Genomic DNA, 26,662 nt, shown 5'->3' on the forward strand with positions numbered 1-26,662 from the left:
AAACCTATTAGTGTTACAAACACTAAACAAATCCACTGCGTATAAAGGAGGAAAGACACCGAACGCTTTGTAGATCTACAGTAAAACAATCTACTTTATTCCTGCAACTTAAAGAACAAGGATGTGAAGGTTTCTATGAGAAAAAACTATGCAACACATTTTAAGGGAGGGATTTCCCAGTCCACATCCCAGTAGTCAAGTATTGTCTTTCACTGTAGGAAGTGACACAGAAATTCCCCACAATCACGAAGTGGAGTTTTGGCTGTAGCACACCCTGAACCAGCTGAGCACACCGTCCTGCAACACGAGGCTTGGTGCCCGTTCTGTTATGCTGTTCACTTTATTAGATAAGAAATTACCTCAGAGGATCTTAAATATCACCCGGTGAGTCAGAAAAAAACATATGAGCGCGAGCAGATGGAGGTTAGTGAGACAAAAACAAAATATGTATGACTCTTGGGGGATTTCCACAGTAGCTTCAGTGTGTACCCTTTGTGTGAAATATACCAGGGACAGGTGGAGAGTGACCTGTGGTGTATGCGACATGACTCACAAGTACATGTATTTTTCTAAGTAATGTCCTGAAAAGTATGATTCATCGTGAATAAAATAGCAAATATCTAGCAGAAACATCTAGCAGATTTTGATGGCATATCTTCAAAGTTACCCACAACCAATTAAAACAATTAGTTCACATTTCACAACCCAAGGACAGCTGCAGCTGTGGAGCTCACACACACTGTAATTTGCTACTGTCTGAATCGTGCTCAACGTTCTTGTTTAGTGACAAACCGTCACCACACGATCACAGAACAAGGAATGAGCGCTTCCCTTTCTGGTTTCAGCTGGATTTAAAATGATTCTTGGCTTCTACTGTAGTGTTCAACATAACGCACTCTTTTTGCCTGAATTCGGTAACATATGGCACAAAAAGGCATATACCTACAATAAGTGCTTGGGGCTCAGGCTACATTGATGGATCTTTAGCTCCCTCTGTTGACAGCAATGTGTAGTGCACCTGTGCTGTCAGTGGGACAGGACGGTATCAAAACTCTGTTATTCAAGTCAGTTAAGCAGATGTTACATGAGTAGCGAAGATTCACTAGCAGGATTTGCATAATTTTACTATTTGCCAGCTAAGAACGTCACAATATACTGACAGAATGAACGGGAGCATGTAGCATCCTATAGATATATTCTGTTTCCTCCGTTGCATCTCACGTACACGCTGAGCCGCCTTCTCGGTCCTCCAGCTCCTTGGCTCTGATCCTGGTGTCAAGTTGGCTGCCATCCTTCAGTTATCACAGTACTGTACCTTCGATGGGGACAGCATCAGCACTGTGATAACTGAACCAGGGCAGCCTGTCAAGTCTAGCAGTCCATGGCTTCACAACAGGCGCTGCGTCGGACCGGTCCTTCGTATTTACAGGCAGGCGGCTTGTCAGCTCGTATCCCATACAAAGCATTGGCAAGAGGTACCTTCACTGTGGATTTTATTTATGTCTATGGTTCTTAAAGACATAAAGCTGCACAACAGATTAACAGTCCATTATTATTAGAACTATTATAAACGAGCAAACAATATCACATATGTTACTTCTACCTGTGTCTCAGAAAAGATAATGTTTTTTGGAAAAATTTCCTGTTTAAAAAGCAATAAAAGTGCCTCATTGGCTTTTTGACTGTATTAAATCTTTGTTGTTCTTCTGTTCAGTGCATTTCTTTTAAACACCTCACCTTTTTCTTGTTAGCAGTAGCGAAGTAATATTTCTGAACTGTACGTTATTACATATCAACCTCAAGGCCGAGTGACGTCAGACTTGTTATGATCCCCGTCTCTGGGATCCGCCCCCCTCTGCCCCCCCTCCGCCCCGTCAGTGAGAGCAAGTCCGGTCGCGTCGCTGGCCGACGTCGCTGCTCCTCCTCCTCCTCCCCGTCGTCAGTCCGCCCTCCGCACTTCATGTAAACAACTCCATTAGCCCCGCTGCACCGGGCACTGGCCCAAAAACGTTCACGACAGACGCGGACGGCGAAGCAACATGTGCGGTACCTGAGCGGAGGAAGGGGAAGCACGCACAAGCGGCGCCTCGAGGCTGCGTCCGTGGTCGTCGGCGTCCGTCAGAGCCCCCGCGGCGAACGCACATCCATGTTGCATAAACCCCCCTCACACGCGCTGTAAAGACGCGAGGAATGACTTGTGACCCACTCACTGCAAACCCCAGACGCGGATGCGGTTCTCGCGTTGACGCGAGCGCCGAGGAATAAAGACGACGGCGCCAAGTGAAACAAAACCGCGCGCGAGCTTGTTGCTGTTTTCCCACGAATGAACAAAAAGTTGGCAAAAATCTAGAGACCGCCGCGCTTCGCGTCATAATTTCAAAGCATGCACGACCGTGATAATAGGAAAAAGCAAACGAACACGCTCTCCAAAGAGCGCGTAAAGGGAAAACGTAGCTAAGTGCAATGTTCGCACAGACTGTTGTGTAGCCAAACGTTAACGCCCAGCGTTGCATCCTACACACCCCTTTTCTGGGCAAAAACAAACAGCATGCTTTAAGGGGCTAAATATAAGAAATTATTCTTTACGACATTCAATCCGCGTTGAATAAACAACAAACATTTAGCGGACTTACCTGCAGATTTCCCGTTCAATCCTCCGTGTTTACATGAATATTTTTAATGACGCAGCAAGACCACACAGTGCAACGTGATTGTCGCCATTTTTTGTTGTTATTGAATTCTCCAAAGCCATGTGACAAACCGATTGTGATTTTAAAAGCAGGCTTCCGGGTGCGGAGACGACGCCGAGTTTGGCGAGGCTAAAAAAAGGTTAATCTTGCGAGTTGTTTGTCTGACGGATTAGTCTGCTGCCTCCACTGACTGGAGGCGGTGCGCAGCGTTTGACAGCTCCGGGACGCTGCCGCCGCCGTACGGCTCGCAACAAGTACTCTCGATCCCTCCCGTCCGCAAACGTTGCGCGCAGTGACAGCGACTTTGTGCGCCTGTTGCCAGCTGTGCGCAGCCACGCGGACGACGGAGCCCGCGCACCGTTGGCCAGTAATAAAAAGCTCTGATCTGAGGGGAGAATGCTGGCTACAAGTGGTGGGCTCCTAGAATAGACCGCTTCTCCAACTAGTGACCGAACACGCAGCTGTGTCTGTTAAACGCAAAACCGAGTCTCAGGACCGTGGTGAATAATTATACCTACGTCCCTGTCACCGCCGTCTGTTGTGACTCTTAGTCCCCCAAAGTCATCGCAAAGATGTGACTATCTGATAATTCATGTGCATGCACGTGAAAACAACTTTATAGGAGCCAAACCCAACAGTCTGACGGTGCACACACTGGTCTAAATTTACCGTGCACAAATCCATTGCATTGTGTTCAAATTACTTTAAATTAAATGAAAAATTCTCAATTTATTTTCTTGCTTTCTCCTTAAAGATAGATAGATAGATAGATAGATAGATAGATAGATAGATAGATAGATAGATAGATAGATAGATAGATAGATAGACAGACAGACAGACAGACAGACAGACAGACAGATAGGCGGTTTTGTTGTAGACTACAGTTGAACGCCGCATAAAAACTACATTAACCAGTTTACCCCGCGAAGTTCGCGCAAATTGTCCATCCGCATTTTTTCTGGATGATGTGCGCAGAAAAATAGGGCGTTGTGGAGACTCCCTCATTCATTCGCGGAGAAAACTCTCTTCTCTTAAAGACGTAGACGTGCGCTATGCCACCTCTAACGGCGCTGGGGGGAGACGGGGAGACGGCGTTCTGACTCGGTCCCAGTCGTGCAGCAGGAGAGCCCCGATGCGTGCACGCGGTGCGCGCAGCGTAACTAACGGCCGATAGCCTCCAACTTCCACCCCGCAAGTTTACGAGCCGCCGGGGCGTTGTACTTGTTTGATTCCTCGTGGCGTGCAACTGATTAGGAGCTGAATTAAGAGGTCCCTTTCTTCGCTCGCTCGGGCACAGACGGGATCAAAACGACCCATTGTGTGCATCTGAGGCGCTCGTTGACGAGGACATGGCCAAGTTATTCCGGGCGGCTATCATGGGTCCACCTGGATCAGGAAAAGGAACCATATCCAAGAGGATCGCGCAAAGCTTTGGCCTGCAGTACCTGTCCAGTGGCCACTACCTACGAGAGAGCATAGCGGCGAATACAGGTAGGAGACGAGCCCAGATGTTCCAACGGCGGCGTCAACAGGAAGAGGCATTTGCGTGGACGCGTCTCTGCAGGCGTTAATTCAAATGTTTATTTTTCCATTTGAGTTTTGCGTAACTCTCACAAACATGCAATTATAGAAGAAGGGGAGTTGGCAGAATGTTTTTATCCTGAGTTCAAACTCCCCGATCAAAAACATGTCAAGTTTTTCATTTATTACATTCATTCTCCCAAACACACACTCTGTCCTGGTTGTGTCTCTTTAAACTCCCCCACCAACTGGGAATCCCAGCGTGTGTCCAGCTCGTGAATCCTGACACTAGCACTGAGTTCAGTGTGCACGTCTGGCTTAAAAAAAAAATTCATTAAAATTGGGGTTTCTTGAATGTCAGGATGACTGTGCTGTTCCCCTGTTTGCTTTAAAACCAGGTTGGCCAGTTTTACAGCTGCGTTTTCGTAATGAATTCAGCAACTTGGCGTCAATATCGATCCCCGAGGCTCCAGTGTTACTGTAAACAAGTGGGTTGCTGACCTTGCTGTGATGTTTTCAATCTTCTCCCTGTTCCCATTTTCCCAGATGGTTACATTAACCAAATGCTCAGCTGGCGTGAACTTGTCCGTATTGTCCTTTTTTGTGTGTTGGGTGAAACGCGACCTGGCACAGGTCCGACACCGTCCTCATGTGAGTGCGTTGTGTGCATCAGAGGCCGGCGTGCTGGTGAAGACCTACGTGGACAGAGGCATGCTGGTGCCGGACCACGTGATGACCAGACTGATGCTGCCGCGGCTGGAGCAGCTGGGCGGCCACAGCTGGCTGCTGGACGGTGAGTGACGCAGGGTTTTTGCTCCGTCGCGGTCGGAGTGCGTGGTTCCCGCTTTATTCTCCGCTGTGATGCATAATTTAGCTCACGGGACGTCTCCAAATGCGATCAGGCGCCACAGTGTGCAAAATGTCTCCTCCACTTGACCTTGAGGAACACTGAGTGTAGTGGATGCGCCTCCCCAGCGGTTATTCATGAGCTAATAAAGACCAAAACAAAGAAAGAAAGCTTGAATGAAAGCGCCGACCAGTCGTTTGCTGTGAATATGAGCAGGGTCATCCAAGTTCCCCGCGCTCGCGCCAACTCCTGCACCAGTTATAATTTATTCACGACCAAGCGTCTTCTTAGCAACCTTTGACAAGGAACTCAGGAGATCGTTGCACTTGTGTCGCGGTTAAATATTAAACGTCATCCGCGAGAGAAGCGCCAAATATCGATGAAGCGACCTAGTCGGCGTTGATCCGATTTGAGCCCTGGACCACGATCAGTAAACAGACACATTGGCAGGAGATGCAGAGCATTGATTCGCGTGCACGTCTTTATGCTTTTGGTTTGTCAACACATCCGCTTGGTAAAAAGGCACAGTCCGCAGACGTGGGCCGTCGCCTTCTGATCCGTTTGCCCCTCGCAGGCGGTTCTCTGGCGCTTAGAGGTTCAACAGCTCAGTACCGGCCCAGTAAAAGGAGTAAGAGCCATGCCAGTTTCCACACATGGAAGCAATACGCTGAGGACGCGTCCAAACACATTCTCAGGGTTTGTGGTTTTAGAGAGACAATGGCTGTAAGTGGAGGTCTGTATTCATCCTCCCCATCTGAGCTAAGTCTGCTGTGTCCTTGAGCAAGGCACAGAATCCCTATCAACCCTAGTGGCAGTTTACTGGAAGTCCCCTTGAGCTCCCAGTGGAGGGAAGCGTTCCCCCATAGAGATTATTGGCAAAGTAATCCAAAATCACCCAATCGTATAAACATGGAGCGTGTTATCTTGTCTGCTGTTTTCTAAAATCTTGCCGACATCTTGTTTTTACTGCGTGCGTCTGGAAGCTTTTTCATTGGGCTCATTCACGTGATTTTACTTAAAAAGTGGAAACGCTTGGATCTAGAAAATGAAAGTATGCCTGAAAATGGGGAAGCAGTTTTATGGACTGTGCGGCTTTATTGTAGAACATGTTCGTGCAGAAAACCAAATCTCACATGTCATCGTTTCGTCTCTCACGCTGCTCCTCTCTCTCTCTCTCTCTCGCTCTCTCTCTCTCTCTCCTTTCGGGTCAGGTTTTCCCCGGACCCTGGCGCAGGCGCTGGCGCTGAACAGCCTGTATCAGCTTGACTTGGTCATCAGCCTTAACATCCCCTACGAGACCCTGCGGGAGCGACTCAGCGACCGCTGGATCCACCCCGCCAGCGGGAGGGTCTACAACATGGGCTTCAACCCGCCCCGAGTGCAGGTCCCACAACTCTCGAATTATTCTGCTTGGCATTTACAAATGTTGCGGAATTTTATTGATTTTCTCCAGGCCAAATTTGCCATTTAGTCTTTTTACTGCAGCATTTGTGTCCTTTCAAGTTGGTATGGATTTAATTCTCTGCTTCGCTGGGTGGGAGCGTTTCAAAATGACATTACAACTTTACACTTTTAAGAAGTACAAGCAAACAGTGAGTGGGTTAAAGGGTTAAGAGAGAACCAATATGCTTCACGCCGGGTTCCCTCTGTTCCCAGCAGAGCCACGTTTAGTTTGCATCTTCAACGTGAGCTCTTTGAATTGGAACATATGCAAAAATGGGTAACCTGCAACAGACCTACGAGGTCTGGGATGAAAAGAGTCATAAGTGGACACACAGTGCATGTGTTCTCTGTTTGATTGTGTTGCATGACCTGTGACCTGGTGCTGAAACCTCAGGGTAAAGACGACGTCACCGGCGAGCCTCTGATTCAGCACGACGATGACAAGCCAGAAGCCCTGATGGCCCGACTCAGACACTACAAGGACGTGGCCAAGCCTGTCATAGACGTGTACAAGTCAGTAAACGCCTCCCTCTTGGTGTGAAGTGACCCGACTGCAGCCGCTGGTTGCGTTTAGACGAGCGCAGCACCATGAGTGTGAAATTAGTGACCCATTAAATGGTCATACACCTGTTAACTAAACATTAACTGACGCTAACATCAACAAAGCGCTTCATCCTCCCGTTCCACATGTTTGCTGATAGCTGTGATCGTGTTTTAGGGACTTTAGGTTTAGGTTTTTTAAGTAAATGTATTATTGAGCCCACATTTAAAAGATGTGACTGTATAGTGGTTTTCAATGGAATTACAAGACCAGGAATCCAGCTGAACAGTTCAGCCCATGGGTCGTCAAAAAGGTTAATACGGCCCTGGAAATAATTGACTGATTAAGATAAAATCTTAAAAATTTGTTAAAACAATAAAGTTTTTTTTAACAGCATTCATTTCTTCACGCAGGACACAGGGGATCCTCCACTCGTTCTCTGGCACCGACACCAATCGGATCTGGCCTTATATCAACTCCCTCCTCAGCACCAAGATGCACACGCAGCCCACAGAAACCTGCCGAACGCAGACGCCCTGACGCGGCCGGGAACCAGGGGACAGCGGGGAAACGTCAGAGGCTGCAGAGGAAGTGGGTCGAGGCTCCTCCAGGCTGGGTGTCAGGTTTCATGGTTAATGGACTGGCGCTGAACAACTCTGTAGTCTGCCAACGTGTTTTTGAACACAAGCTTTATAAGGTAGATTGCATAGGATCCCTAATACATTTTACTTTTTTATAGTGATCTGACCTAAAAACAGCCCAACAGCATAAATAATATTTATTTACCGGCGGCACCTCACAACCAATATTCTATTCACTAGAAACCATAAGACATCCAGTTTAAAACTGTAAACCAAAACTGTAATTCAAGGATATAGTAAAAATTATACAGTGAACTTTGATAAAGTGTTGCGCCAAAAGAATTTTAATGGAAGCAATAAGAGACGATATTGAATTAAATCTATATTTGATTTGTTTTATAAATTGTAGTTTTGTACCGATGCAAACATTCATCTCTAATGCTTAATAGATTTGGGGCGAAACTCTTTAAATACCGGACAAAGTGCAAATACTTTATGAGGAACTAAAGAGCTGTTTTTCTTAAATGCACCGACAGATTCACAGAGAATCAGTCTTTCGTAGTCATTTAGGGGTTAAATCTTTTCTACTCTGTTTCTGTCACTCTATAAAGGGTTTATCTTACCTTGGGTTGGTACTGGAGCTGTAAGCGAAGCTTACGACTGTTACATTCCTTTAAATATATTGTGCTGTAAGGTGTTAGAGCTCCACACTCATGAGATTATCACCATTATCATATGAAGCGTGTGCAGTTTGTTCAGCTTTAAAATAGCAGTGGGTTGTAACTTTAGTCTGAATTGATCATTTTTATATTTTGATGATGAACAACATTCATTTCATTTCATATTCATTTGCATGTCCAGTATTTCCTTAGCATGCAGCTACTTTCTAAACCATTTCTCAACCATTCAGAGAGAATAAAGTGTAAACCGCTTGCAGAGACCATTCTAAGCTGGACTTTATCAGGAGACCAAAGAGGTGTGAGTGCGAGTGTCGGTGCCTTCAGGTGCAGACGTGTGCGGCTGGTGTGTGTCCGGTCCCGTCCATGAAGTGGGAGGTGCTCAGCAGTCTGCTTTCTGCTGGGCCCAGTGTGTCTGGGATGCTCGGCCCGTTTGGGCTTATGGTGTAAGTGGAGACAGACTCGACCGCACCCCTCAGCTGTTGTGTAACTGTGGCTTCTGTCTTCCCCATTTTTGTGACATGCACGTGTGGTGTTACATTTCCAGAACAATAAAACACTCTGGTGGCTGCTTCCATTGTCATGCAAACACCTGTCCTTGTTTAATGTGTCCTGTGTTCAGCAGATTGTGAGACTATTATTATTATTATTATTATTATATGTAACTATGACAACCTCTTCTTGCTTTCTTTCTTTCTTTCGTTTTCTCTCTCTCTAGTAAAAAAAAAAGAACAGTCGCTCCTCCCCTCGTTCATCCTCGGTCTTTTCTATCATGTGAGAAAAACAGGAAGCAGCAGGGGGCCGAGCGAACCTCCGCGCGCCGAGCGCAGAACCTGCACGACACGCACGTACTGCAGTGAACCCAGGGCCGGTGCCCGTATCGCCTCCTCTAATCCTCTCAGTGCTGTAAATAAACCCCGTGAGCCAGAGCTGGTGTGGAGCTCCTGCAGATTACAGCCCGATCAGCTGTGTTTATGTTTGCGCCTCCTGTTCTGCAAACACGGAGTTGAACGGCGGCTTTTTAGCATCGCTGTCGCTGCTCAGAAGCCTGAATTCAAGTTGTTGTGCTTGTGTTGACACATTAGTAAGTCATTGTTGTCGTTATGAGGCCCCCTGCTGTGGGGAACCGGTACTCAACCGTGTGCTACGACCTAGATACTGACTCCTCACACACGTAATTCTGGCATTCATTGTAGAGTACATTTTTTTTAAATATTGCACCTATGTTTTTTTAGGTAAACCGCTTCTTGCACCTTGTCACAGCGGGACGTTGCATTCGTTCCCGGTTCCGGAATCCACTCCGGGTTTTCCGAGCTTGTCTCGGCCACTCTGACAGCTCGGACAGGATGCGCTGAGCGGCGCACTTTCTACTGTACAGATCCACGAACAGCCACGCCACCTGCTGTGGGCCCGCTTACGTCTATCCACATCTTTTACGCATCTACCAATCGCCATCGCGGTTACTCATATGACAAAATGTGTTTACCTATATGATCACACCTGAGCCTGCAGCTGCCTCTGTGCACCGACGGCCCGCTCGACTCGGAGCTGCCGGGGAATTCCTCCGCGACCGGACAGCGCGTCCCACCCTGCGGGACCCTCAACGCTTTGACCTTTGACAGACAGCGAATGACAAATCAAAGGTCCGCGTCCGTGCGCGGAGCCGGGGTTCAAAGCGCATCACCACCACGGCACGAGACGGCGCTCCCGGGAGAATGAAAGGAAGCGCGCTGGAAGGTAAAACCATCTGCAAGATGTGCGCGTGGACCCGTTCGATGCGATTCGTGGGCATGATTTTGCAGCAAAGCAAGAAGAGAGCATCGGGATTATTTGCGTGTGGATGTTACATAATGTGAAGGCGCACTGGGAATGCGCTTCCCCGCGCGCGGTGCGTCTCCTGTCGATGGGTAGAGGCGATGTCAGGAGCGTGCAATTTTCCCAGCAGAAATAATTATCTTGTCATCTCACAGAAGACAAATCCACCTGAAATTGTCTCTGCGTTCGAGGCCTCTGCGCGCACACGAGCGGCACGAATGACATCACCGTTTAGGTTATTTTTATCAAAGTTGTCATTTTTAGGATTGCTGTTCGCGCAAAGAATGCATGACACGTCTTATAATTACTGCACCGGAGTTGTTCATTTATTCTTCCTCTAAATGACACGGTTCGGTTCGAAGGTTGCTACTTGGATTTCTGTAGAATCCCTCTGTCATCTGACTGCGATGATTTCGGTAACGACATCTGAGGACACGTTTAAAGGCGCGCGCGCTTCATGAGCCGCGTTCAAAGTTGCCGACGCTTTGGAGGTGGACGACTGCTAAAGCGTCGTTTCTCACGGTGCGTTCGAGCGCGAGGATTCTTTTATCTTCATCATCAGCCTAATCACATTCACCATCTTCATCTTCACCCCGAGCTGATTGTGTTGAGAGCGCAGCGCCTGGCCTGCGCTGACCAATAGCGCGCCGCCACGTCACAGGGGCGTCACGCGCGTCACATGACGAGCCCAACGCAGCTTGGTGTGGTTTCATGTTGTGATCAGTGAGTCACAGTTTGCTCCCGAGTACTGAGGTTTAGTGTGTTCAGAGCAAACATGCATGTAATACAAGCACTTATGTTTGATGCTGTTGATGAAGTTTTTACTATTAGATGTGGTTTGTTACTGTAAACTTTAGCAAATTTTAGCGTACAAGACTATCATTTTACAATCACAGGATGTGAAGGAGGTGATGGTTCAAGCCTGTTTGGTCCAGTAGGCCCTACAGCTGATGCAGCGGATTCCCGGACTGTCTTAAAGTGTTATGAGGATAATCATTAATCCTTGATGATGATGGTTAAACCAGTGAAACATGTGTAACAGCTTCCTCCTTGATGAGAGGCCTTTAGAGCGGTGTACGTGCTGTAATGTTGAGCACACGAGGAGTCACAGTAGTGCATTTAGATTCAAATTACTACAAAGGTTCAGGTCCTAAATAAACATGGTTAAGTTATACACAGTGCTGTTTTAAGGCCTAACATGACTCACAAACTGTGGGAAAGACTTGACGTTTGTAAAAATCTTACCGTCCTCAGAGTTGCATCTTCTTCTGATGGACTCAGTTTGTGCACAAAGCACCAAGTGTGTTCCTGTGTTGGGCTCGTTTATGTGTGAAAATCTCCGTCTGACGGTCCGATGCGTCAGCTGCACCTGCCGTCCTGCAAACACGCTGAAAACGCCGGGACGCGCGGACAGGAAGCGCCCGCACAACACTGTGCATCCGGTTGTGCGGGTACCGTTCCACCCTGTCGGACATTCCGTTCCCGCTGCGCTCTGGGCTCCCGTCTGCGCTCCAAAAAACAGTTTCCCAGGCTCATGTCCTCTTTTCAGAACCATGCACGGCTTCCGTTGCCAGGGGAGCAGGCCAAGGAAGGAAGCATGGCACCGGGGCCAGTGCTCCGGCCTGCGTGGACCCTGGGTCACAGCACAGAAACTGCATTTAGAATTCTTCAATTTGGAGCTAGAATTACAAATTGGTTGGATATTAATGATGCTACAATGATCCTATTAACACTCAGGGCTGTTAGTGAAACAGAGACTGGGATATTTTCCCTGATGCTGAATGAGCTCCCTTTTCCTGTCAATGGCGCTGCTGCCCTGCAAGAAACAGCGCTCGTCTTATTTCTGTGGTGTATTATACCAGAGACCAGTGGTGCCTTTTTAGCACGGGACACAAATGACTTATTTCCTCTATTACTGGCCTCTAATCTGCTTCTCATTTACGCCCAAGGGAGAAACACACAGTCACAGGAGTTTTTTAAATGAATCCAAAATGTCCTTTTTATTAAAATCTGTATTGTATAAAATGAACGTAGCCATTAGGGAGGACATCCTGGACCATTCACTAAAATGAGCTCCCACTCCTTTACAAGAGGCAATTAGGAAAACCTTAGACTCTGTATTATATTAATATCAGTACTGTTATACAACCATCATTTACCTGGGGGTATACAGGTCAGTAATGAGGAACATGCCAATATGTATGTTGGTTTTCACGCACCGGCTCCCCATTAGAGCATGTGAATTATAGATGCAGCAAACATTAGACGACTCTCTGTTGGGTGGATTTTCCTTAGTCGGGAGATGCAGCAGCAGCAGCAGCAGCAGCGTCATCGTAGTAAAATGCAGTGCTGATAAGCAGCAGGGAGAGAGGGGGAGAGAGAGAGGGAGGGAGAGCGACCACCCGGCAGATCGTTTCTCGCCACTGAAAGCGGAGGAGACCCGTCGTCCTCTCCTCGGACATGCGGCGCACTCGGCAGCAGCAGTAGCAGCAGGACGGCGGCGACGGCGACGGCGACGGCGCGGCCATCCACGTCTCCCCGGCTCCTTTTGTCTCGAATCTTCGCCTCCGCGTCCGTCGGTAATGAGCTTGCTGGGGGCTTACAAGAAGAAGACCAGTTACGATGGCTATGAATCTTTGCAGTTGGTCGATAGCGGCGGAGACAGCTTCAGCGTCGGCAGAGGCGGCGGCGGCGGCGCGCTCGGAGGCTCCGTAGCGGCCACCCTCGGATCAAAGGCGGGCCCGCTGAGGGAGGAGGACTGCAGCACCATGGACAGCGCAGGTGAGCGCCCGTGAAGCCGCCGGTCACCCGGATGGCGGCCGTGGATGGCGCGCGAGCGGGATGCGGTGGCTGAAGGCTGTGGGACGGCGGCCTTGTGCCGCGTTGGTGTGGCGCGAGGCTGCAGGATGGCTAAATGGTGCCACGCGCCCGCTGGAAGCCCCCCGCAGACCCCACCTGAGCCACGCATGCCGACACGGCCCATCTGAAAATGAAGCCTAATCCCGTTTTATGCTCGAGGTTTTAAGCTGTGCTATGTTGCTGCAGGGAAACTAATACCAGCGTGTATGTACAATTTATTAAATATTTGTTACACGGTTAAAGGATTTTGAGGAATGGTGAGGATTTATGGAGTTCTTTTGAGAAAAAGTTAAAATTCATAAAAAAAATCAATTTTTACACTTTCTAAACGACATATATTTGCAGACAGCAGTTGTGAGAGAAGCTAAACTGAGGCTCACTTTTAGAAAGTGAACAGGCCTTAAATGAGCTTTCATTGCTTACAGACAGACTATAATGCATTTATTGTCAGTTCAACATGTTTGATGTATTTTGGTTTCATCCACAGATTCATAATGACAACATGCACCCCCCTATATAATACCTGCCAGTGTTAGCTTTCACGCATCATGTAATGTGTCATGGTCCAGATTTAGTTGAGCCCAGTTTGGGTTGAGTACACACCTTTTAGAAACGGTAGCAATCGCTCATTCCTGTTTCCACCCTGTGTGTGTCTCACTGCAGCGGTCTGTGCAGGCAGTCGAGCTCATGGGATGAACACTTGTGTGAAACAAAAGAAGCCGGGTGAGGAGAGAGGGAGGGGTAGGCGTCGGGGGAGAGGAAGTGGGACGTGGAAGGGGGTGGCGTGTCAGATGCCTGTGTGTGAGGCACGCCTTACGGAGTGTGCGTTTAACGTGCACGTTGGTCTTCCTGTGTTTGTGTCCCATTCACAAAAACGAAGCTATCGATGGGAGAGACATCTGAACAGAGCGTCCACCTGCCTGGACGTCCCGCTCCCTCTTCCTCTCTCTGGTCTCCCATGGAGGCTGCATCTGAGCCTCCCCTGGTGTCAGTATTAGCAGACTCTGTCACTGTAGCTGGCTTAGCAGCCTGCACACTCCCACATCCATCTGGCTGCAGACACAGAGGCACGCAGACTGGTTAATAGACAAACAGGAAGGGAACGGACGCGCGTTCACAGTGGATGCAAAGCAACGGACAGGTCAGCCACGAATCCATTACGGCAAAATGAGATGGACGTAGTAAACAAACAAAGGGCTGACGCGCGCAGTTCAACTCTGCAAGTGCTTCTCATCCCAGTGGGAGGTCACGTATTTGTTTTTGTCGTGAGTCACAAAAGCATGTGTGTAAATAGTAAAATGAGTCGTGGCTGAATGACGGTCAGGTTCGGTGTCATTGCCTTGGTATGTCGCTGTCACGCTGTCATGACTTACTGGGACAGAATCACTGAAGTTGTGAGCTGTGCCAGCGTAAGACTCCACAGGAGACAATTAGGCCCTCACTTCATCATCATCATCATCGTCATCATCATCATCATCATCATCATCATCATCATGCATACGCGGGTTAGGTTGGAGCGTGGGCTGATGCCACTCAATCAGGTCCAGCAGCGCTCCAAGGGTGTCATTCATACTGATGCATGTGCTGGGTACTAAGGTTGTAGGAGGAGGACGGAACTGGAGCGGCCTCCCCCTCCTCCTCCCTCTGTGGTTTTATTGGTAGACAGGGGCTGAGCCATTGTCTCGGCCCCGTTTTTGTGGAGCAGCTGTGTCTGTTGGGAGAAGCAGAGTTGTCCCTCATCACCACATCTGCGCAGGTATCATGACATGTTTGGCAGATCCAGGCTGGGATCGCTTGGCTCACCATGCTCAAGGTGGAGCCTGGCTCTCCTGATAATCACGCCCGTCGCACTCACTGACAGCGAAATAAGTACCGAAGTTAAAAATAAACCAACAATTAGTGTCGTCTGAAGGAGGCAGGAGCCTCAGTCATGCTGAGCAGTTCTGTCTCTGTTTCCTGTGGAAAGTCTGTGTTTCGGTACATTAAATGGGACCTGCAGCTAGTTAGCTTAGCTTCGCACAAGAAGTCTGCAGCGCCGCACCAAGTATGCAGATAAGCTTTGGATCATAAGCTGCTCAGCTTGAGTTCAACAAGCAGATGTTTTTATTCCTCGGCAGCAAAATAAATCCCTGCCACACATTTCAGGTCTCATCCAGTCAAGGATGAAACGTCTAAATTTGGAGGAATCGTCTTTAACTCGCGCGGATGAAGGAGCAGCACAGGGAAGTAGAAACGAGCGGTGGGTTTAAGAATAGAAGCTTGTGATGGAGCGATGCACAGCAGAGGAAGCAGTTCCAGCCAGAGGTTCAACAGACAGATTCCGTCTGCCTCAGGTTCAAATCTGAGCAAAGCCCCAATCACCCACATGTTCATGAAGGTGGTGTAGAAAGCTCAGCTCAGCTCAGCTCAGCGGCTCTGACTCAGACGTGACAGCTCCAGGTGATGTCATTCTCGTTGTCCAGTGTCTGATTGGCTGGTGTCACCCGCAGACATGGACGCCGGCTATGGTGGAGGGCTGCTGGACATGGTGAAGGGAGGAGCCGGGAAGTTCTTCAGCAACTTCAAGGACAACCTGAAGGACACCCTGAAGGACACCTCCACCAAGGTCATGCATCAGGTCGCCACGTAAGTGAGCTGGTGTCCAGACACCACGATGATGATGATGATAAACCTGTTTTAACAGCGGTGTCCAGAGGAGCAGTGAGGAAGGAGGAGGCAGCGGAGTCTGGCACCACCCGCCCTCCCGCCCCAGTGTTTATGCTCAGGCATCTGCACGGGGCAGCACAAAGGGGCCTCTGTATTGTCAGGCACACATTGCCCCCTCTCGCTGCTGACTCAGCAGCTTTGATGCTGATTATTCCTCTCTGCTGCTCACATCTTCGTGAGCTGTCCCGGCGTTCCCCCGTGTTTACCGCTGCCCCTCGCCTCTCATGCCCCCCCCCCCCCCCCCTCTCTCTCTCTCTGCCGTCTGCGGCTGCTCCCCGGCCTGAATTATTTATGGTGGCCCATTGTGCCAAACGGCCAGAGCACCGCTGATACAGAAGGATTCATTTCAGTGGGGCCTTCGGTGTGTTGGTGTGAACGGCTGGTTGGGACCTGGAGGCGGTGGGACCTGACGAGTGTAGCAATCAGGTCAAAAGCTCACTTATTGTCAGATTATGCTAATACTCACTGCTGTTAATTGGGAATTACGTTAATTGTGCATTTGCATGGATGCAGTTTAGCAAAAATGTCACTCATTTTCTAAAAAAAAACAACTTGACTAAACGGCACCATTCTCATTTCAAATGTAGAGTAGCAGCGAGTGACGTAAAACCAGAGCCAGAAACTGGACCTATGGCCCAAGTAACAGGTGCTGGCTTTGTGTGAGCAGCACAACAACAGGCACCAGATGCTAAGAGCTAGCTCATATAGCCCTGAAGGAATAGGTGTGTGCTCTTTAATCAGGTGCAAAGGTTTATGATGTTGGGTTTGTTTCGGTTCCCAAAGGCCTGAAAGTAGCTATGAGGCCCTTTTATGGCTGCATTTAAACCAGCAAAGAGTGTGAACTGCACTGAGGCGAGAGCTGCTGCCACTGAGCCTCCGTTGAGGTAAATGCTCAGTCTTGCTCTGAACTACGTCGCTTGGCTCGGTTGCTTCGCCTCCATCGCACGCATTGATTCCTCTGCGTGTGAGAAACACAGCGCTGACGGGCTCGGAACCGCTGATCCGGTTTTGTGAAAGACACAGTGGCCTTGTTCCGGACCAGCACCGTCCCCCCAACAACGCAGCATTTCCTCCTCTCTCTCTCCTGTTCCTCTGGTTTTCACCGAGGAAGAAAGGATATGTGGATCAGAAGGGTTCAGGCAAACTGAACCAAACGAGGAGGGAACAAATAGAAGAGAACATTTTAGTTGACTGTTAATTTGGTGATTTGCTTCACAAAAGTTCAGTTTAAGGTAAAGAATTTTGGATGGAGGGGAAAGTCGACAGCCTGAATCAAATATCCATCGGGATGTAGCCCACTTTCACAGTGTGTGTGCATGTGTGCATGTGTGCATGTGTGTGTGCGTGCGTGTGTGTGTGTGCATATGTGTGTGTGTGTGTGTTTGTGTGTGTGTGTGTTTGTGTGTGTGTGCATGCGTGCATGTGTGCGTGCATGCGTGCATGTGTGCAGGTGAGCGTGCGTGTGTGTGTGCATGTGTGTGTATGTTTGTGTGTGTGTGTGTGTGTGTGTGTGTTTGTGTGTGTGTGTGTGTGTGCATGCATGTATGTGTGCTTGCATGCGTGCATGTGTGTGTGTGTGTGTTGTGTGTGTGTGTATCCTGTAGTGACTTAAAGTGGTTGTGGCTGCTTCCCTCAGTGTGGTGGGTGCAGCTTCAACACCTGACCTCAGCAGCGTAACTGATCACGGCCACTGACTGTAAAGACGAGCTGAGGAGCATTTAAGCAACGTAGCCACGTGTCACATGATCACATGTCACATGACCACACAGAGGAGCCTGGCACCGGCCAGCCGTGCTGTGGCTCTGTGCGCTGCACGTCAGCTGGCTGATGGGGTCTGACCATGCGGCAGATGCTCCAGCTGCTGCAACAGAACACCTCCGTGTGGAACGGGTCCGGTTGGTCGGTCAGAGGGAGAATCCTTTGATCCAGGGAGGTTGAGCCCGTTGGGCCGACCTGGAGGCGCAGCCCCAGACAGAAGCCAGCAGAAATCCTGCTCTGAGGCCTGTTTGGTGAAGACTTGGTCATGTGACAGCCTGCAGCGTCACTCAGCTTCTTGTGTGTGATGTCGTCTGTTCCAGGTACACTAAAGGGGAGCTGGACATTGCTTACATCACGTCCCGGATCATCGGTAAATACCTCTGTGCCCGTTTAATGCTTTTATGAGGAGTCTAAGCGCGTGTGACCCGTGGCTCTTGTTCGGCAGTGATGACCTACCCGGCTGAGTCGGTTCAGATCGGCTACCAGAACCACGTGGAGGACATCCGCTCCTTCCTCGACAGCCGCCACGCCGACCACTACACCGTCTTCAACCTGTCTCAGCGCAACTACCGCGGAGCCAAGTTCTCCAACAGGGTGAGTGCAGCCGACCTGGGGGTTCGAGCACTGGGGCGAGAGCTGGAGGGAAACCCGCCGTTCACTGAGAGTTAACCTGGACCCTGTCCCTCGTGTCCAGGTTTCCGAGTGCAACTGGCCGTCTCGCCAGGCTCCCAGCCTCCACAACCTCTTTGCTGTGTGCAAGAACATGCACAACTGGCTCAAGCAGAATCCCAAGAACGTGTGTGTCATAACCTGCTCGGTAAGCGTTTGGACTCCCCTTCGGTCGTGCACTTGTCTTTTTTGGGTTTCGTGCTGTCTTTGCTCCATGGCCCACATTTGAGGGCTGCCCGACCCACTCCTCAGGCCGCTCAGAGCCCCCTCTCTGTGGAAACTTCCCCCTGTCGGATGCTGTTCAGCTGAACGGCGCACTGGCATGTGATGGAAATGTTTTTGCCAAGTTTGACTGGGGAAAAGCCCCTTCTTGCATCTCAAGCAAATAGAGACTGATCTTCTGTTGAACTGTTTCTTTGTAGCCCGAGAAAAGAGAAAAGAGATTAAATAAAACAATAATAAGCGTCTGAGCTTAACAGACGCCGACGGAGGTTTCGTGAACGCAGCTCGACGACCGCCTGTCTCATTGCGTGTCCTCAGGACGGCCGTGCTCCTTCCGGTGTTCTGGTCTGTGCCATGTTCTGCTTCTGCCACCTCTTCAACAACCCAGTTCCCGCCATGCAGCTCCTCAGCGCCAAGAGACCGGGTTCGGGCCTCTGGCCCTCGCACCGCAGGTTGGGCCTTAAAGTGTTTGCTGAAGCTTCAGACCTCTTTGAAGCATCATTTGCATCTTTAATGTGAGCTTAGCGAGCACAAAGCCCATTAATGATGACTTTGTAATGGTCCATTCCCGCCGTGTGCAGGTACATAGGTTATGTGTGCAGCATGGTGTCAGAGAAACCCAGCCTGCCCCACTCCAAGCCCCTGCTCATCAAGTCCCTCACCATGAGCCCCGTCCCCTGCTTCAACAAGCAGCGCAGCGGCTGCCGGCCGTTCTGCGACGTCCTCATCGGCGAGACCAAGATCTTCACCACGGCCCAGGAGTACGAGAGGATGAGGTGAGCGCTGCTCCCGAGCTGCTCTGAGCGGCCTAGCGTGTGCTGCACAGAACCTTCTGCTCCATGCGCCTGTTTGCGTCCCCTCAGAGAGCACAGGCTGCAGGAGGGGAAGGTGGCGTTCCAGCTGGGTGCCAGCGTGCAAGGAGACGTTGTGGTGTCTGTCTACCACATGAGATCCACCATCGGGGGGCGTCTGCAGGCCAAGGTAGCCGCTATGTTTCACTAGTCCAGCAGCTTCAGCGTCACTTTCAAAGCCCATATTCTGGGGTATATTCGCTTTACGGCGCACACACAGCCTCATAGTTTCTCTTGTTTTGGTCATCATTCGCGTTCGTAGATGAAAATGATGCAGTGATCTGCAGCCGGCTCCGTTTCACTGTTATGATCTTGTGTGATAAACTGTCGAGGTCCAGATTTAGTTACGCTCCGCTCTCGTTAGGTGTCCAACACCCAAATGTTCCAGATCCAATTCCACACGGGCTTCATTGCTCCTGGAACGACCATACTAAAGTTTAACAAGTGAGAACGTTTGCTCTTTTTAATATCATAACCAAAATTTAAAAGAAACAATTGAAAATCAAATTGAAATTGAACTTCTGCTTCTATTTCCTTTTCCAGACCGGAGCTGGACGCGTGCGACTCTCCGGAGAAGTACCCCCAGCTGTTTCACGTGATGGTGGATGTGGAGGTGGAGGGCACGGACAAACAGAAGGACCTGACGCCGCCGTGGGAGCAGTTCCCCTGCAAAGACCTCAGCCCCAACGTGCTGTTCTCCTGCCACCAGGAGCATCAGGACGCTCTGGCTATTGCTGGTACTGGAAGGAAACCTGATCCATGACTTACAGGACCCTGTAGACGCGTGCAATTTAAGACAAACCCGTGATCATTCTGTAATAATTAGTCTGTCTGTTTAATCATTTAAACCGGTTCTGCCTTGTATAACTTTAACTCACACCGTCGCTTGTTGCATGTGCACACGTTCACACACAACTGAACTAATGTGACCCGTGTTTGTGTCCCTACAAGACGAGATGGAGGGTTTGGATCTGGAGGGTAAGACAAGAGAAGAGAAAATCAGCAGGGTTTGGTTCAATTCATCCTCAGATAAGGATAAATAGCACAATAAAAACAATTAAAACAATGATTGAATTGAACTAAACCCTCTCTAGTTATGCAGTTCAGCTCTGTAGTGAGTGTGATCCTTGCATCTAATTCAGTAGTGTCCTTTTGGGTGAACAGCTGTTGCTGGTAGTAGTGACCTTAGTGACCTCTGACCTTTGTCTCCATCTACTCACCTCTGCCTCCTGCTCCTCCTGTTTCCTCCTGCAGAGCCGAGCCGCTCTCACGCAGGAGCAGACAATAAAGGCCACGGTGAGGAGAGCGAGGCCTCCGACGACGAGATGCTGTCTCTGTCGGGCCAGTCGAGCGGCACCAACGCGGCGCCCCCGAAGCCTCCGCCGCCCGCGGCGAGGCCCGCGGCGCCCGCCGAGGAGGTGGACCTGCTGGGTCTGGGCGGGGACGACACCGCCCGGCGCTGCCCATCGTCGCAGGCCTCCTCTGCGGCGGCGGCGGCCACTGATCTCTTAGGCGACCTGTTCGGGGCGCCGCCTCAGCCAGCCAGCGGGTCTTCATCCGCCCAGTCCACGCCCCACAAAGCCGCCCCCAGCAACGCCTCGCCGTGCCCCTCCCCCGCACCACCAGGTGAGACCGCAGGCTCCGCCCCCATCACCGTCACGGTGGTTGGACACAGTTCAGAACAAGACAGTTACAGTCCTGTGGCTTTGTTTCCTGTCAGCATTTGATCCTTTTGGAGCGGGTCCGATGCCTACAACCCAGGACATTATGGGCTCCTTCCTCGGACCAGGTAATGTGGAGCAGCCAGAACCTTTTCTGCATGCTGCCCGCTCGCCATCACCCACACTGCAGCCTGGAGCCTGGGTGAGGCTGCACTCGGCCTCAGAGCGGTGTGGAAATGATAAAACAGTGAAACGCAGGTTCTACAGCCTTTCAATGAGCCTTTGATGAGCTTGCATGAAGGTCTACACTGGTGTGATGCTGTAGGTCCATTCTGAAACCTTTCTGTGCAGGTCGGAGCTCCCCCATCCCACCCTCCACCCCAACAGTCAACATTCAGCAGCAAAATGCGATGGGAGGATGGGACTGGAACAGACCCGCGACCACAAACACAGGTAGAACAATAAGGCCACAAACAGGTGCAGGTCTTTTATTTTGGAGGAACTGAGGCGGTCTTCTTCTTCCAGCCGGAGGCTTCGGCGTGGGCAGTAGGTCGGCCACCACGAGCCCCACGGGCTCCGTCCACAGCACTCCCACCCACCAAACCAAGCCCAACACGCTGGACCCGTTCGCGGACATCGGGAACCTGGGCGGGAGCTTCGGCGGCTCCGGCTTCTCCAGCAAACCCACCACCCCGACCGGCGCCCCCCCCTCCTTCCCCGCCATGGGGTCTCCGTCACGGCCGCCCCCGTCCCCGCAGCACGCCGGCGCCTGGCAGCCGCCGCACGCGGGCGCCGCCTTCCCGGCGTGGCAGGCGGGCGGCGGGGGCGGCGGGGGGTGGCAGGCCCAGGGACAGGCCCCGGCGCCGCAGCCCAAGCCCAGTCCCAGCCACGGCGCCATGCCGCACACGTCGCCCCAGAACCGGCCCAACTACAACGTCAGCTTCTCCGCCATGGGCGGCGGCTCGCCGGGCGGCGGCGGGAAGGCGCAGGCCAGCGCGGGTAAGCTAGCTGCAGCTAGTCCCAGGGTGACGGGCAGGTCGGAGTGTGAGTGTTTGATCCGTCTCCGGCAGGTTCCAAACCCAGAGCCTCCGACGCCAACTTCGATGACCTGCTGTCGGGTCAGGGCTTTGCCGGGACCAAAGAGAGGAAGGGGCCCAGGACGATCGCCGAGATGAGGAAGGAGGAAATGGCCAAAGAGATGGACCCTGAGAAACTAAAGGCAAGAATGAAATCATCATGAAAACAATCACTAGTTAGTTGTTCATATTTGTCTTGAGGGCCTGAGATACTGTACATCACAAGGTTCTGATTACATCTGGATAGAGTTGCTCATCATTACACATTAAATGCTGTTTATTCACTTGAGCACAATAGAAGCAATTCAGTCTTTCCCAAAAGTGGGATGTGCGAAACCTTTGGCTGCTGGAGCCTCTCCTTTGTTTATGACAGGATTAATTAGGCAGCCAGTGTACTGTGGCTCTCCCATGTCCCTCTAATTACGCCTTTAAAAACATTTCACCGGGGCCAAAATAACTGCACACACTTCTGCTTGTTTCCCAGATTCTGGACTGGATCGAGGGCAAGGAGCGCAACATCCGCGCCCTGCTCTCCACCATGCACACCGTGCTGTGGGAGGGGGAGACGCGCTGGAGGCCCGTGGGCATGGCCGACCTGGTGACCCCGGAGCAGGTGAAGAAGGTGTACCGCAGGGCGGTCCTGGTGGTGCACCCGGACAAGGTGAGGCGCCGCCGCACGTGCCCGCGGTCCACCCGCTGCGGCTTCAGCTCAGCTGTGCTCTGTGCCCCTCCCTCACAGGCCACCGGACAACCGTACGAACAATACGCCAAGATGATCTTCATGGAACTAAACGATGCCTGGTCAGAATTCGAAAGCCAAGGACCAAAGCCCCTGTACTGAGAAGTGAAGCGAGTGGACGCGAATGAAGACAGGACCTGCTGATTTTGTCATCAAACCTGGGCTGGACACCTCCGACCTTCAACATCTGTTCGTCTCCTCACGCCACACGCACACAACTAACCGCGGCCGAACCAATGATTCCTGACATCTACCTACTGTGTCTGGTGCAACATGGCGGCTCCTTCTTCAGTGTGCGTGGCCCCGATTTATCCCACCGTTCAAAGCAGAGTGGCCGGGATGAGTACTGGATGCACAGGACGGAGGACACGCAGTAATACGTGAGGAAACCATGAGGAGAGATGAGCCTGCGACTAGAGGCTCAGCGGCAAAATCACCTGCACAACAAGCATTTAACAGCAGCCACGCCCCTTTTGCCCAAAGACCTTGGTCTTTACTTTAGTTTGTGTAGTGCATTGTTTTCTCCTACATTAAAAAAAAGTTAGCAAAAAGAGGAACTAGAAGTTTGTCAGAAAACAGAGTGAAAGTGACACAGATTTCAGTTGGAGTGTGACTCAGCAGTTGCAGGATTTGGAAAGAGCATAAAAGCTGTGTTTGCAGGTTAGCATTTAATTACATTACTGACGTCTACATTCCTGACATCCAAACGTCAGCCGTTTTACGCTCAGCACATGCACATGAAGCACCTCGAGGCCTCACGCGTTCATACAGCACAAACCGACAACTCGACGCCGAGCGGCTGCAAACGGAGGCCGCTATTATTCATTGGTTCATTCATTTTACATGTTTCGCGTCACGTGGAGCGAGTGTGAAGGAGACGTGTAAGGTTTGTGTGTGGAGCCTTTTATATTCTGCAATATTTTTATACTGGGCGGCGGCTACATGCTAATTGATCCTACAGTCATGTGAGTGGCTGCTGTGCATGTCTGTGCGACACCGCTACACAACTCAAACCGCTGACACCACTCGCGTCATCCCACACTCACCCGATGCCATTTTCCAGTTCCTTGTATTACTTGATTTCATTTTGTTTACATTTGTGAGACATTTCATTAACACTTTTATTTATCGTATCAGAGAAGTGATATCAGAGCGTTCGCGTGTCGTATCTGTTGCATGTAGTAAAAACCATAAACAAACTCAGTCTGTGTAACTTCATCATTATATGGACTATGAACTTCAATCTCAGCCACCAACAAAAGCAATTCTCATAAAACGTCACGTTTCAGCTTCGTGTTACAAGTGGAGCTCTACTGTGTCATGTAGGTGCTGAACCAAACCAATAAGAACGTGTGTGAAATGCTTCATGTGTTTAACTGTTGATTTAAGCTTCTGTATTTGACGCCGTTCCTCTGTCTTTAGAGGCAGCTCTTCCATTTTCACTGTACGTTCCGTTTGCTCATCTGCTCAGGAGTTTGAATGAACGCCGGCCACTGGAAAGAGAAAACTGGTCTTCTCCTTTTTTTGTGAACCTGGATGAGTCAAAGCAGACAGCAGAAAAATGTCTCCACTCACAGAGGTCTCCTTCTGAACAGACTCGCCTCTGATCCGGGGGCCACTGCTTTCTTTGGTGGTGATTTTCCAGCCACTGGAGGTGCGTGGCACAGACTGCTCCTCTGTGCTATATATTCACTAAGGACCTACAGTATGTGTGGACTGACCCAGTTCGCTCCTTCGCTGACTGAATCCTCTAATTGCGATCTCTCAGCTATGTTAGAAACGCTCACTTCTCTATTGTAGTCAGTGGATGTGTGTTGTTTGCAGTTGTGGTACGTATGGGATCAGGTCTGGATACAGAGTACTGGATGTTACTGTGTTTGCCTGTCTGCTGTTCAAGTATTACTAAACCGTGTAAAAAGTCTTCATGTGTTTCCTTTGCAGTCCTGGCTTCCATTACAGGATGTATACAATATAATCAGTGCAGTGCACAGCAATGACTAGTGAGCAGGAAACATTAAAGTGGGGCAGAACTGATCCGGTCTGTGCGTCTCTTTATCCACTGCGCTCTTAAGCGTTACCTGCTTTTATGGCCTGGGTTCATTCTGTCACTGAATAAATGAAAGTGCTGTTCTTCATGTTGACCGCAAGAGGGCAGCAGCGAACAACGCAGGAGCCACTCAAAAGCCTCGAAAAACAGTACAGTGATTGATACAAATTGAACTCATTTCTTCTTGAGTAGAAGCAGAAGAAGCATCAGATAATTCATTCAGGATAAAAGTAAATGCGCATTTACAAAACTAAGGATCTGCAAGATTAAAAGAATTAAGAAGCAGGCACCAAAGTAATAATGACAGCATTAATATGAAAATAAAGAAAAACTTGAATAATATCTTAATATAAAGCTAAAAAATGGCACAACTCAGACATTTATTTAATTATTTGTTTGTATAAAATATATTCACTAAAGAGTGGACTTGTTTTTACTACTTGTTTCCCTTTTAGACCAACATGATTTGATCAGATGATCACTTTCTGGTGCAGGGCGTCAATAAACACAGACTATAACAGCATTGTGTTACATGCTAAACTCATCTTCTTTGTCCTTCGGGTATAAGATCCAGGAAAACCAGGCTGCAGCGTCAGTGTTCGTGTTTCCAGAAGGAAATTTAGGGTAATTGAAAACAACTACCTCAATCAGTGATTCCTGGTAGAATATGGTTTACATGGTGCTTTTCATGAAGTCCCTCCTCCGGCGCTGACGCACTTCCTCACGGCGCTGATGGATGTGGACCATTAGCGCCGGCTGATCCTCCACCATTAGGCGCACGCCTCATCCAGATGTCAGGCTGTTACACAGAGTTTCAAACAAACATCCCGACACCAGCAGCGACGGCAGCACAGACCGTTAGGAACCGTGGACGGTGAAACGGAGTGGAAAGGTCGTCGCTGTGAGTGAATGCGAGGATGATAATGGTGTGACCACACATTCACACTAGCTTGTTTTCTCTGGCCTTCTTATATTCTAGCAGAAATCTTCAGCATCAGATTCAAATATGCTGACGTTAACTCCTGCTTAACACCTTCCAGCGCCTGCAGGCGTAGCTGCAACACTGCAGTATTTTCTGTTCTGTTCTGTCCGTGAAAAAACATCTTTCATTTCCACAACCAGACTAATAATGGTTTGACCCCACGGCCAAACAGTTCTGATGACGGCTGCCATTTACCCACGACGGCATTGTTTTGGTTCCCTGGAAACGCAGTGAGGGGAATAAATGTTCACATGCAGTGAATTTACCATAAAGCCCTGAAACATGAAGTGGTCTGTGAACACAGCAGCAACAGCAGGAACAGCAGGAGATGCTCGATAGACAGAACATGCGCTGTATGTGAACCATGAGGGCTTCATGTGGTTGGAATGGGAGAGCATTCTTCTTTCTTTTATTCCCACATTCCAGCGTTGCTTTTACCACGGCGGTGATGGATGTCAGTGATGTGTTCTTATTTCTCAATCTTTCATTGCTACTATATCTAAACTCCCTTCACCGCACGTCGTGACTTGATGAAAGGACACTGCTCCGCGTTATGATGCAATGTGAATAAAAGATATTAAATGTGCCGTGGGTGTGTGTGCATGGTGGAATTTGACATCTGCTTGTCGAGACTCTTCTACGGGCTGCGTGGGTTCACACAGGAAGCACAAGCAGAGCATATTTCACATTACTGTTGGCATTTCCTGCTCTGTCATGCAAAGAAAATGTGCAGTATCCCCTCAAAGCTCTAGGTTTTACAGATAATTATAATTATAATACTTATTATTATTATTATTATTATTATTATTATTATTATTATTATTATTATTATTATTATTATTATTATTATTATTATTATTATTATTATTATTATTATTATTATTATTATTATTATTATTATTATTATTATTATTATTGTTGTTGTTGTTGTAATAATAACTGCTTCATTATCTTGCCAGGTGCCAGGTTTTAAATAG

At 49.5% G+C, this 26,662-nt stretch overlaps 3 protein-coding genes across 6 annotated transcripts in view; 2 read left to right on the top strand and 1 right to left on the bottom strand.

Moving 5' to 3' along the window:
- The window catches only part of jak1 (Janus kinase 1), a 24,713-nt gene extending 21,773 nt beyond the window's left edge, over nt 1-2,940 (bottom strand). Inside the window, exon 1 of the mRNA XM_029146125.3 lies at nt 2,634-2,940. The gene's annotated coding sequence lies outside the window, so the exon portion shown is untranslated. The remainder of the gene's footprint in view (nt 1-2,633) is intronic.
- A 717-nt stretch (nt 2,941-3,657) lies between these two features.
- On the top strand, nt 3,658-8,889 carry ak4 (adenylate kinase 4). Its single transcript, XM_029146134.3, has 5 exons — nt 3,658-4,181; nt 4,885-5,004; nt 6,270-6,442; nt 6,896-7,014; nt 7,456-8,889. Exons 1-5 carry the CDS (start codon nt 4,040-4,042, stop codon nt 7,580-7,582), a joined length of 681 nt encoding a protein of 226 aa, XP_029001967.1. The 5' UTR covers nt 3,658-4,039; the 3' UTR covers nt 7,583-8,889.
- Nucleotides 8,890-9,606: 717 nt separating this feature from the next.
- Nucleotides 9,607-24,690, top strand: dnajc6 (DnaJ (Hsp40) homolog, subfamily C, member 6). 4 transcript variants are annotated; one of them, XM_029146128.3, is made up of 18 exons: nt 9,608-10,037; nt 12,758-12,896; nt 15,464-15,599; nt 17,759-17,808; nt 17,884-18,032; nt 18,133-18,255; nt 18,648-18,781; nt 18,911-19,105; nt 19,193-19,310; nt 19,545-19,624; nt 19,724-19,917; nt 20,435-20,806; nt 20,901-20,969; nt 21,193-21,294; nt 21,367-21,840; nt 21,912-22,060; nt 22,402-22,578; nt 22,657-24,690. In XM_029146128.3, exons 2-18 carry the CDS (start codon nt 12,884-12,886, stop codon nt 22,756-22,758), a joined length of 2,637 nt encoding a protein of 878 aa, XP_029001961.1. In that variant the 5' UTR covers nt 9,608-10,037; nt 12,758-12,883; the 3' UTR covers nt 22,759-24,690. The 4 variants fall into 4 exon arrangements, with proteins under 4 accessions (XP_029001960.1, XP_029001961.1, XP_055363945.1 ...); XM_029146127.3 differs by lacking the exon at nt 12,758-12,896 and having other exon boundaries at nt 9,607-10,037; XM_029146126.3 differs by lacking the exon at nt 9,608-10,037 and having other exon boundaries at nt 12,409-12,896.
- Nucleotides 24,691-26,662: the final 1,972 nt, after the last annotated feature.

Source organism: Betta splendens, chromosome 4 (assembly GCF_900634795.4).
Source record: "Betta splendens chromosome 4, fBetSpl5.4, whole genome shotgun sequence".
Classification (NCBI taxonomy): domain Eukaryota; kingdom Metazoa; phylum Chordata; class Actinopteri; order Anabantiformes; family Osphronemidae; genus Betta; species Betta splendens.